Genomic DNA, 20870 nt, shown 5'->3' with positions numbered 1-20870 from the left:
CTTAATTCACACTAGGTCTTTAATTTTGTACAATTTGTTCACTATCAGTTTTGGACATTATTTTGCGTCTTAGTGGACTTAAATTGTTCTTTTCGAATTGAAAGAATCTGTGTCCTGTCCATTTTAATATTTGCAATTGATGGTCTGTACGTATCATGTTAATTTAAAATTATTCTTCCACAGATGAAGACTGTGAGTGTAGCGCTGGTGTTGTGTCTCAATGTTGGAGTGGACCCCCCAGATGTGGTCAAGACATCCCCCTGCGCCAGATTGGAGTGCTGGATAGGTGAGGTTTCATTTGAAATTAACTCATTTACTGCCATTGACGGCTAAAGGTGTCAAAGATCCTTTTTTCTTTTCTTTTTTCTTGGCTGGTCGTGAATGAGTTATGGAAATATTATTTGTGTGAAATGAAGATGAAGACAAAACCAAATGGCTCATGATAATGTATGCTTGTGGCCTATGAGTTACTTCCACTCTCTCTATATTAATTAGTACATCGAAACGGACGCGTATTTACAAACTCAGGGGAAGTTCTCCAGCGAGTCAACTGCACTTGACACCACAGCACACACGGACCACGGCGCCAGGCTTTTGACCTGACCCACGTCTGTTCCGGAGCGTAGCTTTCGATATGGGTCAGAGAGTTTATTTTCGTCCTGGTTTTCAGTCTCCTCGAGGAAACTCAGAAAGCGCATGAAACGATCGTTCAATTCACGTCTGTTTTCGGAAACGTCCACGATGGACTCCCGGATCTGTTCAGGTCGGACGAAGCAAATCGATTGAGGCTGCAACTGCGCAACAAACCTGAAATGACAAAACTGGTGGAAAAGTACAAATTAAGGAGAAAATTCGAAGAGCTGTTGGAAGAGGCTGCCCACTAAGATGCATATCTCTTTTCTCTTTCTCTTTTCACTCCAGCTGCCTTCATTCATCATAATTGTACAGGATTTATTGTTGTTGTTGCGTAAAGCGCAACTAAATCCTCTGCAAAATTGACAGTGCATTTCTCTTTGGCTAATGAGTGTGATTTGATCCCTCTCAATCTTTATTGTATTTTTGGAAATTCCTTATTGATTTACTTTCTTCAATACTTACAGTTCTATACACGTGTAACACTTTTCCTTCATTATTTTGTCTTATAGTGCAATGAAAGCAAATATATCTTTAAAGTTTACTCCAGCAAATAGTTTTCTTTTAGTTGTGAGTTGTAGTAGATGACATTATTACAATTTTGGTTGTGTGTGTGACTTTAAAAAGCAAACATGCAGCTTACTGCTGCCTGGCTGCTACCCACTACACAAGGAACCAATCATATGGTGCTGTGGGTGCGCCAAACTGCTTCTGCAGGCGGGGCCACCAGCACAGCTGAGAGAGAGAGAGAGAATTGTGCTGCAGTGGGCCAAAATAAACCAGCTTTTAATTTATTGGCCTTGAAAGTTAAAAAAAACAAACAACAAAAAGCAGATGCCGATAATCGGCAAAAGGCCAAATATCGCCCCCGATATTTGGCCTGGCCAATAATCGGTCTATCACTAGAACTGTATGTGTTGTCTTGGGCACAAAATCAGTTATGAAACAGCCAAGTTTGCTGCCACGACACAAGATTTTTTGCTATGCAATTTGGGGTAGAAAGTTTATCATTGCTTATTTTGGTCATTGGAAAATGCAAACTATGACAATACTGAAGGGTCAAATTGTTAAAGGAAAACAGTAAACCAAGTTGTAGTGCTTTGCCATCTACCCATCCATCCATGATCTGAACCGCTCACAAATGATTTAAAAAAATAAAATAAAATAAATACAATTTATTTTGGACCAATTGTGTCAGCTAACGGTGTTCTGATTTGTGTTTGTCAGATCCTCTGTCGATGAGTCCGCAGAAAGCCCTGGAGACCATCGGAGCAAACCTGCAGAAGCAATATGAAAACTGGCAGCCAAGGGTGAGTGAGTCGAAAATCTTAAACAGCCGCGTTAGATTTATGCCACAATCCCGTAAGCGTAATGTCAAATACCGTGTACGAGAACACGTTTTGTGCCTGCAAAAATGTGTTCCGCGTATACGAGACCCTCCACGCTCAGGCACATTTTTACAAGCACACACTCTTTTGTGATATTTGAAAATGTACCCTGAGGGTGGCGCAAACCCAACCTGCTGAGCTGGGATGTCTTTGCTGTTATTACATTTGAATTGAATTTGAAGCCACACTTGAACGTCTTTAAATCCGCTTAAACGAGTAGAGCGCCCTGGCAACGGTGTCACATCAGTTTGTTTGTTTGGATTTTGTCACATTAATAGATGCAACCTTGTTGTAACATTCCGTGCGTCTTGTAGCTTCAGGTTGGTGTTTGGTGTTTTATCGAGATCACGTGGGAAGATGCTGACAGTCCAAGCTAAGGGCAAATGTTGAAAATATGTTGCATTTTGAGGTTTCTTCCTTCGTATATTTTTTTTTTGATTATTATTGTGAGAAACCATTTCCGTGATCAGTGTCTTCACATCGATGAACGTTTAATTGATTATCAATTCTTAATCACTTATATTGTAATTAAAGGTAATTTGGGCAAATGTGTTATTTCTAGTGCTTTCAAGCGATTACAATTTTTTAACTCATTAATCGCAAAAATGTGCATAATTAATCGTGATTAATCGCGTTTTTCAATTACAATTTTTTTTCTGGATCTTGGAATCGATATTTACTTGAGTAAAATCTGGGAATGAATGTGGAAAAAGTATATTTCTACTCAGACCGTCCTAATAGCTTTCTTTGATCTTTGAATCTGATTCTTTTCCTGTAAAATACAGGAAAAACAATTGGACGATACACCAAACACGTGCAACAAATAAGGTATTTGAATTTGGCTTCACAAAGTGTGAAAATTATTTTGGATTTCTCCAATGAGCCGTCGAGCAAAATTTTAAAGTAAAACTATCTGAAAGTCCGTCTTTGCGACAGTAACTCTCCTCTAATTTTTACTGCACGGTGAGCAGAGGTCAGCTGCTACAGGAAGTTGATACAACTGAGTTAATTATTTTTAGTGTGTTATAAAATTATAATTAATCTCCATTGTGAATTCTTTAACTTTGACGGCAAAAGTTATTTCAAAGATCCAAGGAGCAGTTTCATTTTCAGAGAGGCTGGTGACCCCGTAGACAGAAACACACTAACTTGAGCGCAATAATTTCCATTGTTACTGGGCCACTCTTGCTGCAAATCGTTAAAATGGACTTCATATTTATATTTATATATTGTGAAAATATGTCTTTGGCACTTAAAGGTAGAAGCAAAGATGGTGACTATGGTGATGTAACTTAGTAAGAGTAGTAAAAGCCACCGGAGAGAAGCTAAAGAAATCTTGGCTTTGTTTTTTTTTTTTTTTTTTTTTTTTTTTCTCTTTCCCACCCAGGAGGTCAGCAGCAAGTGTTGGTTGTGTGGCAAAGGAGGAGGAGTGGGAGTCTGCTCGCTGTTTTCTGTCTCAGCCGCAGGATCGACAGCATTGCAGCACCACTGGGCACATATCAACAGCCGCATTTATTCCATCAACTCAATTCTAGTCGTAAATTACTTCTCCGTCCATCAATGGTTGACATGAGTACATAAACACAAAGGAATTTGAAAATCGATCAAGGCTGTGTTCGGAAATCACGTTATTTGGCAGCTACCGCCAGCTCGTCATTGCAAATTTGTTTCTGTTTGCCTTTTGTGGTTTTGCGTTTACCCTTCCAGCCTGGGAGAATGCGGCAACCCGACTTGGCTGCTGCCCACTCGCTTTCCTTACCTACACTTCCTCCCACTCGCTCTCCTTTTGCCATTTCCATGTTCCCAATACACATAGATGATGTTTGTTGGAATTATTTAGACAGAGGAGGTCTGTATTTTCTTTAAGGAACCGCAATATGTTTTGTTGCATCTGTACTGGTTTTGATAGGAAATGCGACTGGCAAAATGCTTTTTTGAAAATGATTTTTTTTTTTAATCCACCCAGGCAGGCGACTGTTTTGGACAAACCACACAAAAATTCTAACAGCACATGGCCACCAGTGCATTCCTCTTGGAACAGCTTTGGTTTATTACACATTTATTACACAAGTCCTTACAATGCCATTACTTTCCTATCGTTTTGCTCTCTGCTTTGAAATTTCCTTCAAATTTTGCAGACGACTCGGCGCACTCGCCGTACTGACGATGCTCACATTTGATCGTTACAGTTACTTGTTAAAAAATGTCGTTCGTAACGTAAACCTGAAACTTTTTACGTTCAACTGAGGAAAAATTCCGACCGAGGTTGGCCTCTCTGTAGTTATGTTTTGTAAATCCCATTTGAGCTCGATTGAGGGTTAGTTGGCAGGAAGCTGGAGAGTGAATAACGTATTGCGGAAACCGGCTTAATGATCTTCCATCGCCTCAACCTGTGCACTTAGTCCAGTCGGAGCCACAGAGAAAACCATTAGGACTTACGGACAATACACCTCTAAACTAATATTAGGCTTTCATATTCTTCTGGGAAATCACAATGGACTGAGCACGTGGATCCGTTTTCATTTTCACTGTTCCTCATACCGAAATGTTCAAACTCGTTTGATTCTATTGGACTCGGTATTATGTAGATTATTTTTGGGTGAGAAAAAAGGGTGAAAATCAAGAGTGCATTTTCAGCATTCTACCAGTTCTTAATATTTTCCTGACGATTAATCAGTGACCACTTGGGCTTTTCGTTTTGAATTCATCGACTCGGTCGGGTTCAATCGTGGTACCACAACCACCACATTTCGTCTTGTGACTGCGTATGCTGGAATTCTTTTGGGAAATGAGCTTTTTATCGTCTTGTGTTTCGCTTGTGCTCTGCAACAGCACCATCGCAGTCCTCGGAGTCAAAGTCTTCCTTCCAGCTTGCCATCCCTCTTCCCGGCTTTCAAAAATAATCTTCTGGTGTTTATATTTGTGCACTTTGTTTTTGGAACGTGGTATCTCTCGCTGAACTGCAATTTGTTTGACTTCAATTTTTTTAAAAGAAGTCGCAAATAATATTGTGTTTATTAATGTTGTGTTCACATTTGTGAAAGACTGCAGAGAGACTTAATACACATTTTGCCTTGAACCATCTTGAATTTTTTGGCCTTTTCAAGAAAAAGGATCTTTCGGTGTCATTATTTTATTCTGTTCATTAAGTTAATTGAAAATATTTAATTCATATATTTAATTTTTTTCAAATTTTTCTGAGCCGTTCTCAAATGTTGATGCTGACTCTTAAATCAAAAAAAAATCTTTCTGCTAAGTTTAATGGTGTAAGTTTTATTTTTGTTGACCACAAGATTGCTGGTCTCGGTTTTTTTTTTTTTCTCTCCGTCCTGTCCAAGTTCCCTTTTTAGCAAGTCAAGTATCTTGTGGAATCGCTGACTCGTCCAAATATCGCCTATGCTTGGCTGGCCATCGTTTTTTTTTGGCACAATTCCTGCGTGGATCTCCACCCATGCAACGCATAAGAAGTTCTCGATGAATGAGGCGCCTTGAATTTTAGGTCTCATCAGCGCTTTTGCCTTCAAGGGTGTTGCGAAAGGTTTGGTTCAATATGTCAGCAACATTTTTTTAAGATCTTTAACGTGGGAGAGGTGGCACGAGCTCAGACCTGACTTTTAAGCTTTGGGGCTTCACTTTTCTGCATTGGGGGGGGTGCAAAATATAAAATCTTTAAATTGTCGCATTTGCTTCATGAGTACGAACGGGTTGACCCCGCCCACTCAATCTTTCCTGCCCCTAATTTGCATATTTAAAACAAAGTGAAATGAGCATGAACATTGCAGAATATGCCGCACATTTCGCTTTTAAGATACCAGAATGCAGTTTTGACTTTGAAAGACTGAAAGCTTACAGGTCATTTTTAAGTTTACCAAAACTCGATTTGATGCAACGCGAAATCTCGTTTGGTCGTTCAACAGCCGTTCAGATGATTAGATAACAACCGCCAAGTCGTCCTTTTATTTTCTAAATTGATTTCTATGATGAGGAGCGTCTTCCAATTATTCACTCCGCAGATGGAGCGATTGGTCCTCACGTCCCTGGCCTCATTAGTTAAAAAAAAAAAAAAAAGTCAATATGTCACAAGACGCTCCGCTTTGTTAACAGCTGCACAGCATCTTTCAATCCAAATTCTCGTCCCATGTCGGCCACACTGCTCTTAATTTTCCCCCTGATTGTTGGAGGATGCTACGACTTCTATATCTCACTGCGGACTAATTAGTCGGCCGGCCTTCTGTCTCGATTGTAAGTGTTCCTCTATGAACCTTCACTTTTCAACTAATGGCTCCCCTCTTGCTCTCCTAATGGCCTGCGCTCCTGTGTCTCGCTCTGCGTCTCAAGGCAGGAAAGGATATCTGTATCAGTGACCTGACTAATAGTGGCCTTATCATCGGCTCATTTTGTAATTTGATGTCTGCCTGGCTGTCCGTCTTTAAAAGCAATCACACTTAACCCTGACATGGGAAGTAAGACATTTGCTCAGCACGGTAATTTATGTTCAGGACATTGGAGGAATGACATTGCAGTTTTCATTAAAATGCTGATCTCATGTATGGAAATGAACGATATATTTTTTTTTCCTATTTGTGTTTGTGATGGACCGATTATCGGACGATATTTGGCCTTTGGCCGATTATTATTTTTTTAAACTTTCAAGGCTGATAAATTACAATCTGGGTTATTTTGGCTTGCTGCAGCGCACTTTTTTCTCTCTCTGCTGTGCTGGTGGCCCTGCCTGCAGAAGCAGATTGGCCCGCCCACAGCACTATCTGATTGGTTCTCAAGTCAAGTTTGGTTGTTTTTATCTTTCAAAAGTTTGACACCATTTTAACCCTTTTTTTTTTTTTTTTTTCCAATAAATGAATATCGGCTCCAAAAATCGTTTATCGGCCTCCTTGACTGCTAATATTCGGTATCGGTATCGGCCCCGTAAAAAGCATATCGGTCTATCACTAATCTGTGTTTATGTGCTTGGGAGGACAAGCTTGTGACATTTTCCACCAGCGAAAACGGATGCGTACTGCTCATTTGCATCAACAGGGATTGACACTGCGACTAATATGCTCGCAAATGCAGCTCTTTGATCAGCGTGTGCTGGTAAAAAAAACGTCGTCCATTTTTTTTTTTTTAAAGCTCCCTCTGCAGTGTCATTGTTTAAAACGTGGTTGAAAGTCGTCAATTATTTCCCTACTTTAGTCAGTCTCCTGTTGCATCGCAAGAGCGCCGTCTCTATGAAAATGGCGAGCACGCTTCGACCGTTCGGACTCTCGGCATTTTTCAAAAGTGCTAATTTATTTCTTCAGAATGCAGAACAGTTGCGCGCTCGGCGCATATTTCTCAATGCGACCGATGAGTTGGGAGCTTGCTTTGCCTTGACGCTGAAGACCTTCTGCTGCTGCCTCGTTGTCCGCCAAAAGAAGTAGAAGAGGTGAGCCAGCCTCGAGGCAAAGCAAGCTTGAGGTTAACAAGCAACGTATTTTGCAGATTAAGGCCGTGTTTTCCGTTTTTCAAGTTCCAATTTTTAAACCCCCCCCCCCGCTCAACGTAGCTGGCAAGACTGCCTCTTATCGGCTGGAGGAATGACGGGCGTTTCCACGCGCGTTTGCTCAGAACGTGTGTTTGTGAAAACTGTTGGACGTTTGACTCCAAAATAAATGTGTCCACCTTCGAAGGTGAATAAGGACAATTGGATATTTGCAATTGATGAGTTGTGATAAATGCACAGGCAGCATCAGATTTGGGAAGACGATGACGAGCATTTACAGAGCGAAGTAGGAGCGCGGGCCAATTAATTTGAAGCCTTGGCCGCAATGTGGAACGGGATTCTGGTTCATTTGAAACTTTAAATGAACACTTGTTGGCGTAAAAACAGCTGCAGGCAGCCACGGCGTGCGACTTCTGTACTTTTATAGTTCAATAGAAAAGAAATGATGTTCATCATGTTGGAAATGTGATTGGTTGTTTTATAATACAACTTTATTGATATAGCGCATTTCTCAACAGCCGGCCGGAGCTGTAACAAAGCGCTTTCCATATGGTGTGATATAAATTGGCGGGAAATGAGAACACAAATGAAAAGACATTTACAGTCGATACCAGAAGAACAGCAGAACGACGACAGTCTCACATTAAGTCGAAAGCCAAAGAATAAAAATGAGTTTTAAAAGTGGACAGAGAGGGGGCGGGGCTTGCCTCACATTCAATGGGTCAAAGGTCATTCCGTAGGGAAGGACCGGCAACAGAAAAGCCACGATCCCCCCGAGGCAGCGGGCAGGCGCGTCGGGGCGGAGGAGCTCGGAGAGGTACGCTGGGGCGACGCCATTGAAAGATTTGAAGACGACCAGAAGTATCTTAAAGTGCACCGGGGGCCAAGATTGGGGTCATGTGATCCGTCTCCCGAGCTCCAGTTAGAAGACGAGCAGCGGCATTTTGGTGCAACTGGAGCCGCCTGAGGGTGGACCGGCTGACTCCAAATTAAACTGAATCAAATGTCATCGTGGATTCATTACTCGTTTATTTATTTATTTATTTTAATATATTTCCGGTGACATTAACAGCCTTAATTAACATTAACATTGCAACTCGTGTGCTTCTTTATTTTTGTTCGATTGGCGTGCTTTTTATTATCCAGCCGTACTGTTCAAGCACGTGGTGTTATTCCTTTGATTTCAGCCCGTCGATTTGTATTTTTTTTTATTTTGTATTTTTTTTATCGAGTCTCTCTAACCGCCAGCGTTCGAGTTTACACCTTCTGACACTGAACGGAAATGGCTGCCTCGTCTCAACAGGTGGCTCACCGGGATGGATGGATTGCTGACGTGTCCTCGCTCACGCTGCTCATCCGACGTGCTACGAACTGAGTCATCCGGGCCCCAGCAGGAATATTGTCTTGGGTTGAAATGACACGCGGCCCGGAATGTACAAAAGCAGAATTCTCGGGACTTTTTAACACGGTGTGAAATGTTAACCAAAGCAGTAATAATATTCAAATTATTTGCAGCGAATATTTGAGACACTAAAAATTGCAAGTATTCACCTATTTTCAATTTTATGCCCGTAACACACTCCAAACATCCCAAAAATAATGAAAGTCGTGCAAAAAAGATCAATTTCATGAATCTCCTTTTGGTTCTAATTTGAACATTCCGTTTTTGAGGCTCACCAATTGTGTGAGCCATCCTCACCCAAAGCCGACGGCGCCTCGTGTGCGCTGGGTTTCTTTTTTACATCACGGCGCGGCTCTATTTCTGCATCCTGGCGGCGTTTTCCTCCATTGATGAAATGAAAGCTTGGCCAGTATCGTAGCCGTGGTATCATCTTTTTTTGCAAGAAACAAAGTCACGCTGTCGATTGCTTCTGCCATATTGGAGACGTTCAGGGAAAAAAAAAAAACACCTTTTGTGTGTGTGACATCGTCACTCATTTGCCAAGTAGTGGCAGAGACATTGTCAAAAAAAAAGCAAGCAAACAATTGGTGGGAAGTGAATTACTCAAAACCAATCGGCATCTCTTCTCGTTTGTTTTGTCACATTCTTGCATGAACGTCAAATCGGACTTTTGTGTTTATTCTCACTTTGGCTTGAGCACTTTTGGTTCTTGTGCGCTTCTGAGGCTGGAGCAAGTCAGGTGAAACACCAAATTGCTTTTTTACTTTGGATGCAGCTTCGAAATGGAGAACAATCATGAAAAAAAAAAAAAAAAAAAAGTTTGCTGTTTGAATTTTTTATTAAGTTTTATTACGCTCTAATTTGAAAAGAAATAGGCCCCGTAGTTCCTTACCTTCAGACGTATCGACATCACTGGAGCGAGCACGGATGCCACTTGTTCCTTCGATGCGAGTGGTTTGGCCACTTCTTGTCCTCTGTGTGCATTTGTTGCAACACACACACGCACACTCGAGCTTCCTCCTGCTGAATGGAATGGCAAACAAATCAAAGATGGGTGGCTGTTATTTCAATTTCAAGCTTTTCCCTTTCAGTCAAGTTTGACTTCACAAAGTAAAGTTGTAGAATTGATAAGAAATCCGTCTTTTTTTTTTGTTTTGTCATCCTTACTCAGTGCCATGACTTTCTCTCATGCAAAGACTCAGGTGAGGCACAAACCATGAAAAACAATGAAGGAAACATTCACGAGGGTTTGTACGCCTCCCAAATGTATAGGTCTGATTTCTCATTGCTCAACGTGCGTGTGCGTGCGCGTGCGTGCGTGTGTGCGTCCCCTCTGAGCTTCCTTGCCATGTCTTTCATTCTTTTCTACCCCCATGCAGTCCCATTGATCCCTGTAGGTGTGCGGGATCAATAGAAATGCAACGCTTCGTCTTTCTTTTTATAAAACTGTCTCTTGCACTTCTGCAGACATGAGAAGCCGTTCAAATGTATGCGTGATGTATGATTTTATTTTAAACGAATGTAGAGATTTTCTCCAAAAGGGTGAAAGTGCACAAAGCATCCCTGTGCACAAGAACCGATTCTCTGCATCACGCGACGCAAGCACTGAATAAATCAGGCTGAGTTAGCAAAGTGTCATGCAGCAAAAAAAAAAAAAATAATAATAATAATTCTGATGATTATCTTCTTTTGTGTCTTTCAGGCACGTTACAAACAAAGCCTGGACCCCACGGTGGACGAGGTGAAAAAGCTATGCACGTCACTCCGACGAAATGCCAAAGAGGAGCGGGTCCTCTTTCACTACAACGGCCATGGCGTTCCACGGCCGACCGTCAATGGAGAAATTTGGGTTTTTAATAAGGTAACACTCAACTCAAGACAACATATGCACATCGCCCGCTTAGCTTGCAAAATATGCGCTTCAACATTTAAATCGCTTATCTCGTTCTACTTGTGGCCTAAAAATGTCATGAGCCAGATTGGTGTGACAATTTACCTGAGGCTTTTACTACAGAGAGAAAACGTTTGCTTGGGGATCGCTCATTAATTGCCACACTATTTGACGTTTGATTTTACGCCGCAGTTTCTGTTGCCAGTGTGACGTTTCCTTTTAAACAGTCGCATTATTTTATGCATGACAACCAAAAGACTTTTGTAGTCACTCGCCATAAAGTTACAGGGGCTAAAAAAATTAACATGAAAGCATTCCTCCTTGCAAAAAATAATGAAAAATATTTTAGATGAAAAGATTAAGGTTTGTGCTTGATTTAAAATATAATAAAATACAATATAATATATATAAAAAAATATTTATATATATATCTATATTTTATATATATATATATATATATTATATTGTATATATAATATATAATATAATATAAATATATATATATATATAATAAAAATAAAAGCTTAATTGATTACTCTAAAACAGTCAGTTTCAGTTTTTTTTTTTTTTTGTGTGTTGCAAGAACCAAATAATTTGCACTGCGCTCGCTGTTATCCCAGGGCTAATCTTCAGCGAAGATTTGAAATATTGTTTTGAGTTGTCCATCGCCCCTATTCAATAAGCGCGCACCCACTCACAGTGATGCACGGCTGTTGTCCAAACTTAGCTGTTGCCACTCGATTCCCAGCACACCCACGGGCGTGTGTCCTTTTCGCTTCTTCTTCTTATTCTTCTTTCGTTTCCAAAAGATGTTCTTCATGCATAATTAATTCACGAGAAAATGTATTCATACTGTCGATGGTAATGGTCTAACACCTTTTGTAGCTCTCTGGCTGGATGTATGATCATTAAGCCCCTTCCTCTTCCTGTTTGATCGCGCTAATTTCTCCTCACTCGATGTCATCGATCGTTAATAATTCTAGCGAAGCAATTTTATGACGCTGCGCCACTCTGATCCTTTCACCGCTCTCATATGCCTTTCCTCTTCAAGAACTACACTCAGTACATCCCGCTGTCCATCTATGACCTTCAGACCTGGATGGGGAGCCCTTCCATTTTTGTCTATGACTGCTCCAATGCTGGAATCATTGTCAAGTCCTTCAAGCAGTTCGCCCTGCAGCGAGAACAGGAGCTGGAGGTGGGCATGCACACGTTGACACACGCTCGCCTGCACGCTCGTCCACACTCAAGCTTCCCTCTCCCCACTCACACACACACACACATTCATGTCAGTTAGTCACGATAAAATGAACTCATTCATTGCCAATGACGAACATATTCGTCAAACACAATAGTCACGATCCCTTTTTTTTTCACGCCCCATTTTTTTTTTTACGGGATCGGTGGGCCTGTGCCGTCCTCTTTGACGTTTGAAGCTGCGCCGCGATCCACAAGTGTCACATGGTGTGACAGTCTTTCCAGATTTGAAAGAATAAACTTGCCTTTTTTTTAATCTTAACTTTTGTAACATTCACCCCAAAACAACTGACGCTCCTTTCAGCAAATCCGCTTTAGCGGTTTCACCCACTGACACTCGTGCACTGAAAGCATTCGTAGCAGTCGCATTACTAGTCGGTGTTAATATGAATATAAATGTTTTATTTATTTCCTCTGCTGGTGAAATAAATGACAGCTGTCTTCCTTAAACGCAGTCCAAGTCACAAAACATTTATAGAGCATTTTCACTTTTTACTTGAGTGATTGCTCTTCACGCCCTCTCATGCAGGAAGTGTATAATGTGCCGGGGTCATGGAAGATGAAGAGACTTTTTAATAATTCAAGAGATGATCCAAGCGGGGGGACCCTCACCTCGCCCCCTCGCTGGATAGGCATCCCTTTCATAGCAGTGTGTGTGTGCCAGCGCATTGGTGCTGCCGATAATCGTGCAAGAAGCGCATGCGGCCATTTTTCAGCCTTAAGTGGAAAATGCGGCATTTACGTTTCGGATACTCCGTAAGGATACTATTTGTAGCCAGACTGTAACTGATGCGGGAAAACTGTGAAGCCCAAGTTGCTGTGAAGGACTTCCTGCACAGCAACAGCCCGCTCATGTCCACGTTTGCATGCCACCCCGGAGTGCTCTATTGTAAGGCCACCTGCTTTGGTTTAAATATCTCATCACTTGCTGTGTGCACTTTGCCTCCATGCTCGCTGCATTGGCGGTGGGCCGTTTCTCAGATGGAAACTAAACTGACTGCAGTCGCTTCTCCTTTTGTAAAAATGATAATACATTCCATTTGCAAGACCCTCAAGGACACTGTACGTTAATAAAAGCAATTAACTCATTCACGACCAGCCCAGTAAAAAAAAAAAAGGATTTTGACGTATTTATCCGTCAATGGTATTGAATGAGTTAAAAGCAAACTGTTCAAAGTGAGAAAAATAAAAATGAAATTTAAATTAAATTAAAATAAATAAAATAAAATTTAAATTGGAATAAAATCAAATAAAATTTGTATATCTTGTTAACAGTGAGTTGGCTGTTTTGGTTTTCATAATTGCCACAAAACGTTAACAATAATCTGAGGGTAAATGTTGTATTGTCAAATGAAATTGCAACCCTATTGAAGACATTTGGACTGGATTTATGAGTTGACCTATTGTGATCATGTGTGGCGTTACGCGTCTCCATCCACTCCTTGCCTGTCGACTTGGCCTCATTAATTTCTGTCAATTAAATGAACAGTATTCCAAGCGATTGTGCCGTTCTCGGATATTCACAGTAGAGGAGAGAGAAAAGAAAGTTGCCATGGTGATTTTCATGGTAATTTGTGAGATTACAATATGCTAATGTGATAATTACGCTGGATGCTCTGCATTAATCAGCTTCTGCTGCCAATGCTGTCATCTTTACCTTGCGGATTAGTGTGGCACACGCATTCGCCGGCGATACAATTCTGAGGTTGACACAACTGGGACCCGCGCGCAGCTTTGTTTGTGATGTCTTTGGGAGAAGCCAAGTCAACAGTTTCCTCATTAAAGAGCGAGAGAGGAGAGAAAAAAAAAAAAGAGTCATGCTATGTCATGAAACTGCTCCCCACTCATGCCCGAAATCGAAATTACAAGCGTAATCTTTCCATGAATTCTGTAAAGCGTCGCAGGCTTGCTGAGCCTATCCCGGCTGCAGTTAAGCGAGAGGCTGAGAGGCCAGAATGGAGGACGACCAACATATTCCTTCTAACTCTCCTGAGACCTGTCCACAGTTTGAGACCGACGTCACACTCACACTTCCTCAACGAATCTCTCTCTAATTGATTTCCTTACTTCGACACTCTGATCATGAACGGCTGAAATTCTTCACCGGCGAATAGGGAGCATAAAGCTCCGGTTTAATTCACGCAGTTCGATTTGACGTGTTCAAATCATTTGCAACGACAGAAACGCAGTCTGGGTGCGTCCTTGCAGGTGGCTGCCATCAATCCCAGCCATCCTCTCGCCCAGATGCCGCTGCCACCTTCCATGAAGAACTGTATCCAACTGGCTGCCTGCGAGGCCAGCGAGTTGCTGCCGATGAACCCCGACCTCCCCGCTGACCTTTTCACTTCCTGCCTGACCACGCCCATAAAGATTGCCCTCCGCTGGTAAGTCTTGTTTTTGGATGAAGCCATGAAATCAGGAAAGGTGTGACATGGGGCTGCATGGGGTGTTTTTTTTTTTTTTTTTTCCATTGAGAATTGTCAAGATTTAACGACAGACCCAGATTGGCGATGATTGAAATGTTTTGTCATGGATTATCATGCAGAAGCGTATGAGTGTCTGTCTTGTGCAGAAGCCTCAATCCATCTGCTGAATATTTGCACAGAAATAGATTGACATAAACCAAGCTCGACTATAGTGCTGCACTTGCGTGGGTGTGTTTAAAAAAAAAAAAAAAAATGAAATGCGTTTATTTGGGAGGCTTGTCTGATAAAGTCACGTGATGTGAATGCATAACAATGCCAAATTGAAATATTCAACTTTCGGTTGCGTCAGCCAAGCAGCATGTTTGTGTGCGCATCAGTCTGAGGGGCTTGTACATTCAGCCCTGGTGATTGCAGCACCTCAGCAATCACTTGAAAAATATAGTACGAGCAGAGAAGTTTCAATCCAGCCGCGCACTGAGTGACTGCGAAACTAGACGGAACCGGCCAATGGCAAAGAATTGAATGTCAAACGATGCTTTGAATTCAAGTTATTTCATTGAACAACACACACAAAAAAACATGACGTGGTTGTCCAGGAAGAATCGGCTGGCCCGGCTGTTGTTGCCATTATTCTCCATTGGCGGAGAATGCACAGAAGGGAAAGGGTGAAAAAAAATATAACATTCCTTTTGTGCACCAATCGTCAGGACTCCCAAATATATCAATAGGGAGGAAGTAGAATAGTATTGACTTGTATACTCCCCGCGAAAAAAATAACACGCATCATGGTCCAATAAATTAGGGAAAATCCATATATATGTATAAGTCTGCGTTGCACAATCATTTCATCGTACCATCATGCATCATTTATGCAACTTGGCTGTGCTGCAGCACTCAGTGCCTCCACTGAGGAAGCAATGCTTTCCTTAGCTGTTGATGGACAGGTATAAATCTGACAAATATTAACTGTACATTTTCGTCATGCCGCATACGATCAGTTTAAACGAAACTCCATTTCCAAAGGTCAACCGAGTGCCGTGTTTTCAATGCTGCACTTCAAATGCTCTCATTTATATCAATGCTGTTAGGGAGTCTTGCTGATGCCATAAATCAGTCATTTTCACACACACACACACACACACACACCCCCGCCTGTGTACATTTTAATTACATTTGACACGTTTTTCCATTCCAAATTCAACCCCGGCTTAAAGTTTCCAGAGAGAAGCTGCCATAACGTTTTCTTTCCTGCCATAAACGTTGAAGAGTTTAGTCAGTCTTCCACTGCTCTCAATCCACATTTAGTTTTGACCTTCAGCATAACGAAGCCTCAATGTTATGTCATTAATATTGATATCAAGCTTCCAAATTAGATTGACTCAACTGTTCCTCGAAGCTTTCTAGCTCTATAAACGGATGTTTTGCCTTTCAAGGGGCTGTGTCTGTTTCGGAAAATAATGATTTAATTTACTTATAATGAGCACTGTATTTAGTATTACACGTTAAAAACGACATCCATTTAAATATAGCAACGTAGGCCTTGATGGTGAATAGTCATCTAATATCTTATCTTTAGGTGTCAAAATTAATCGTCAAATTAGTCAACAACTATTTTAATAGTCGAGTAATCGGTCTTGACTTAAAGTTGTCCAAATCTTGTTTCGGCCTCTCAACAATAATTACTCATTGATTTGTGTCGCGCGTCATAAAAGAAGATGGATGAAATTTTGTGTTTAATCAAAATAAGACATTTGCAAATATCTTCTTTGGAAAACAATGTCTGAACCATTAACTCAATTAAATTCAAAAATGTTTATTGGGGATCGATGTCACATGATATTGCTTAATTGTTGTGTAATTTTTTTTTTATCATTAAACAATACTAAATTAACTCAAATAATTGGGTAATAAACAGTAATCAAGGAAAAAAGGTTTTGTCATACATTTTAATGCAAAATAAAATTGTTTCCCATTATTTGAGTCATCAAAAGGAATAATTGATTCTAAAAATATTCAATTGTGACAGCCCTGGTCGTGTATAATTACTGATGTAATGCATCAACTCTGTGTCAGGAAAAAACTAATCGGAATCAGTTTAAATTCTGTCCAAAATTTGTGATTGTTGAGCTGAAGCTCCTCGTTTTACATTCAGCCTTCCATGTGCTTTTTTCTGCTCCTCGTATGGAGTTTTCTTCGACTTAAATTTACATAGCCTGAGGAAATAAGTGTTCGATATATATCTATACATTATGAAGGGAGCCACTGATGTGTTTGCATACCTGCGTTTTCAATTTTTAATGAGAGGCAGCAAGGGATGGATGAGGGTGGCGCACACATGGAGCGAGACGAGAAAGAGGCAGGCCGTGCGCACGGTGCAATGTGTGCGTGCTTCCATTTCGTTGCTCAGGTGAGCAGAAAAGCATCACCGATAGATATCCATCGTCAATCATTTCCCCGCCGCTTCGATTGACCGAATTTGATCCAGGATGTGGAAAAGCACGCCAGACGACCAAAAATGTCGGGCAAATATCGCTACGCTTTGGTCAATGCCATCTTAATAAATGTCGCATGTAAATGAAACGTCTTTCACGTCTGATTTCAAATGAGAGAAAGAGCGATATATTATTGATGAGATTTTTTTTTTTCCTCTCACCTCATGTTTTAAATATTTGACTGCAAGGGTACTGTATACTTTCTGTTGATGCCTTTCAATGTCACAGTTAAAATACGATAGTGTAGCCTAGGGGTGTCAAACATACGGCCCGCGGGCCAGATCAGGTCCGGAAACTGGTTCAATCCGGCCGACGGCCGTTTTCTGGAGACGCTTTCGGTTACATATCGTACTCACAGCTGCTCTCAATAATGCGCGTGAATGGGTTGGTTTTATTTTTGTCCATTCAATCACGTAACCTTGAGCAGCTCTTGTTCGTACACTCAGAACCTCTTAGAATGTTTCTTTTATTTGTTGGTATCATTTGACAAGCGATTGAGGACATAAAAAAGCCTGTACGATATATATTGTTAACAGTCGCTCCAAATTTTAAAAGGCAAACAAAGAGACTTTCGTTCATTTTGGGAGACTCTGGTCATTAAAAAGGTCAAGAACTGGAGCAAAGATCCTCATCATGTGCTTTTTAAGGAGTTCTTAATGAGGCCTTCTGGCACCTCAGAGGAAAAACAACTAATATTTGTCCGAATCATCGTGTGGTAAATTGCACGTTTTAACTTAAGCCTTTTTTTATGGTCAGGAGTAAAAAGAAAAAAGAAAAAAAAACGGGCATCTTTTGTGGGAAATATTCTGCTGTTGCCTCTCTCTCTCTCTCTCTCTCTCTCTCTCTCTTCAGTACTTGTTTTTCTTTGCAGTTCACCACCACTAATTTCCTGTCGTTTTTTAGGTTTTGTATGCAGAAGAGTGCTAAGTTGGTGCCCGGGGTGACGTTAGACCTTATCGAGAAGTAAGTGACATTTTTTTTTATGCTACTGCAGCTTCTTGAAATATCCACAATTGCAGCTGTGTGTGAGCTCATTGGAATACAAAAATTGTCATGTCATGTTCAGCTAAACGGACGCAGTCTACTTTTGCAAAAACCGCACAAACAGTTGCTTCTTTGCTTTTACTGGAGACAACTTTTAAACGAGGGGTGGCCACCCGTTTTCAACTTTCTCGCTATGTATAAAATCCAAGTCCAAATCATCGACCGACTATAAAGAAACCATATGTCTAAAACTGTTGAGTGTTCTTGCTGGTGTTGTTGAATGTGCATAGTTGCTCACCCGTGTCTGAAAAGATCACATGATCACATCGCTTGTCCTGTATGTCAATCAATTGACAAATGTTACAGAGCGGATGGGTGATCGGCTGACATCATTTTTTTTTTTTTTTAAATGCCATGTGATCTTGCCGCACAACATTTGCAATGCAATTTGTCAGCATTCGCAGTTTCGGGTGGAAGGATGTATGTGACCCCCTGGCTTAGGCTAATGACTTCCGCAAGGGCTGTAATTGGAGTCACGATTGAGTCCACCTAGAGACCAATCAATGTGACAAGATTGGGGGAGAAAAAAAAAATCTCACACCAATTTTGTGTTTTCTATTCTCAAGAAGTGTCGCCCGATGTGAACCACGCCTCAGAATACATTCAATTAAGTATTGTTAATTGGCATTCATCTGTAAAGGGTCTTAAAAGTAGAAGTTGCGATGGCCACGTGGAAGAGGGAGGGGTCGGGGCTGCTCAGAATTATATCACAAAGTATGTCTGATTTTATGATCTATTTTCTAGTTTCTCAGTCTTAACTCATTCAATCTATAAGACGTATATATACGTTTTCAAAATTGTAGTCCCCGCCTCCCAAAGACGTATTTATACGTCTGCCCTTTTTTTTCTTTTTGCGGCATTGCTCCATGTTTTTATATCTTTAGAACACAATATTCTGTCAGCCTTGCAAAAACAGTCAAAATCCAGAAAAGCAATGCTGTGAAGGTGGTGTTTCCTCTCGTGAATGTGGATGGAATTAAATGAATTAATTAGGCTCCACTCCCGGTTGTCAGCCGTCATGTTGCTGATTGTCATCATACAAGTATAATTCTCTCCCTTTGTTTTCTGCCTTCCAGCCAAAGCAGGAATAGTTTGGCAGAATTAAAGTTGCATATTTCTTCCGGAAAGGGCTGCTGCCAGCTGGCTCAGTCGAGAACATGTTTTGCTCTTAGGCACACTTTCCCAGATTTATATCGGTTCTTAATATGGTTGTCATATCCAGAATTGGAGTAGGAGCTACAGACCCGAGTGTGTCTGTGCAGCAGAGAGACGCGATTGGCTCAGGAAACCATAAATACAGTTGCAAGAAAAGGTGTGCAAATCCTTTGGAGTTTCCTGGATTTCCACATAAATTGCTCATAAAATGTCCTCTAAATCACAACAATGGAAAAACAGCGTTCTTCCACCCATAGTACACCAAAAACATATTTTCCATATTTTAAACTGCGCATCAACATCGCGCATATCACAGTGCAAGGAGGAAAAAAGTTTTGCGCCTCCTTTGGCAGCAATGACCTCATGCAAATGTTTCCTGTTGTTGCAGATCCGACGTGCGCAACCGTCGGGAAGCACTTTGGACCGCTCCATTTTACAAAGCCATTTCAGCTCCGCAATAAATTTGACGTGTCGATTGTGAATCATTCTTTTGAAGTCATTGCACAGCAGCTCAATTGAGTTGAGGTCTGGGCTCTGACTGTGCCTCTTCACAAGGCATCATTTTCTTATCTTGAAGACATTTAGTTGATTTATTTCATTCCTTTGGGCCGCTGTACATCCATTTTCTACTCTTAAAGGGAAAGTGTCCCAAATGGTTTTATTTTTCAAAGTTAATTAATTTTCAATACCTGCTATGGATTTCAATCATTAAAAAATGTTTAAAAGAAAACGTACATTTTTGTGGAAGCTTTGCCTGCCCAGTTTCAAAAAGCAAATGCATACGGACTTCAATTACAGCTACAGCGAACCTGAAACGCCAAAGCACCCTGCTCGCCTTTTGAAATATGTGCAGATGACTAAAAAATTAATAAAAAATGGCATCGGTTAGTTAAAACATGTCATTTCCTCACCAAAAAAAAACAACAAAACAGCTCTGGTTCCTATAGCAGATTATGTTTGCACATTCTGGACTCCAGTCTTGTTTTTATTTTAATACATTAAAAAAGGCAATCCAAGCTGGACTGACTGGATGCCAACGATGGCCGAATGCCAGCATGCCGTCCACATCCAACACATCCTGGCAGTATTTTATCGCAATATTCATTTAGATTAGATCGTCACGACACTGAGCGCGTGTGGTCACGATTCCCTCACGTGCCGTCTTGCCGAAGTTTTCTCTCGCTCTCCCTTTTTTTTTTGTGTTCACAGTCACCCACACGGTCTTACTTAGATGCTCGCATCATTTTTGTTGACAACGTGGACATGTTATTACCAGTGGAGGTTAGTGTAGCACATTAACAAACATTTCCTTATCATGAAGAGAAGTTCACACATGGAAAAACAAGTCATCCAGACCTTTGCATAGTATAAATTCAATTATGTTTTACCATTATGGTTTTTAAACAAAAAAACAAACAAACATCGCATTATCCAGCATAAATTCAAAGATGTATTGTATCTATAGCTGTATGAGTGTGGAAAATTGTAAAATAAAAAAAAATATATCGATATTTTCCGTTTTTGTTTCTGTTTTAATGAATCACGCAATGTCAGCTTATTAAAACAAAACAATTTACTGTCATAAAAATGTTAAGTTGATATTTAACCCGATTGTTTGAAAAAAGAATTGGTCACCTCCGACTTGCTGTGTCAGATGTGTGATCAGGTAATGTTTCTTTTTTTTTGGTTTGTCTTTGTGT

General features: G+C 40.8%; 1 protein-coding gene across 3 annotated transcripts in view; it reads left to right on the top strand.

The window, feature by feature from the left end:
* The window catches only part of rptor (regulatory associated protein of MTOR, complex 1), a 77524-nt gene that overhangs the window by 6527 nt on the left and 50127 nt on the right, over nucleotides 1-20870 (top strand). For all 3 annotated transcript variants that reach the window (XM_088301995.1, XM_088301993.1, XM_088301994.1), the window contains exons 3-8: nucleotides 184-286; nucleotides 1861-1943; nucleotides 10608-10766; nucleotides 11848-11994; nucleotides 14262-14437; nucleotides 17875-17934. In XM_088301995.1, coding sequence (XP_088158121.1) covers nucleotides 184-286; nucleotides 1861-1943; nucleotides 10608-10766; nucleotides 11848-11994; nucleotides 14262-14437; nucleotides 17875-17934 — 728 coding nt within the window. The remainder of the gene's footprint in view (nucleotides 1-183; nucleotides 287-1860; nucleotides 1944-10607; nucleotides 10767-11847; nucleotides 11995-14261; nucleotides 14438-17874; nucleotides 17935-20870) is intronic.

The sequence above is a fragment of the Idiotropiscis lumnitzeri genome, chromosome 8, assembly GCF_059441095.1.
Source record: "Idiotropiscis lumnitzeri isolate Australia: NSW breed Sydney's pygmy pipehorse chromosome 8, RoL_Ilum_1.0, whole genome shotgun sequence".
Lineage (NCBI taxonomy): Eukaryota > Metazoa > Chordata > Actinopteri > Syngnathiformes > Syngnathidae > Idiotropiscis > Idiotropiscis lumnitzeri.
The sequence above is the reverse complement of the archived record's forward strand: the minus strand, read 5'-3'. Positions and strand labels throughout refer to the sequence as shown.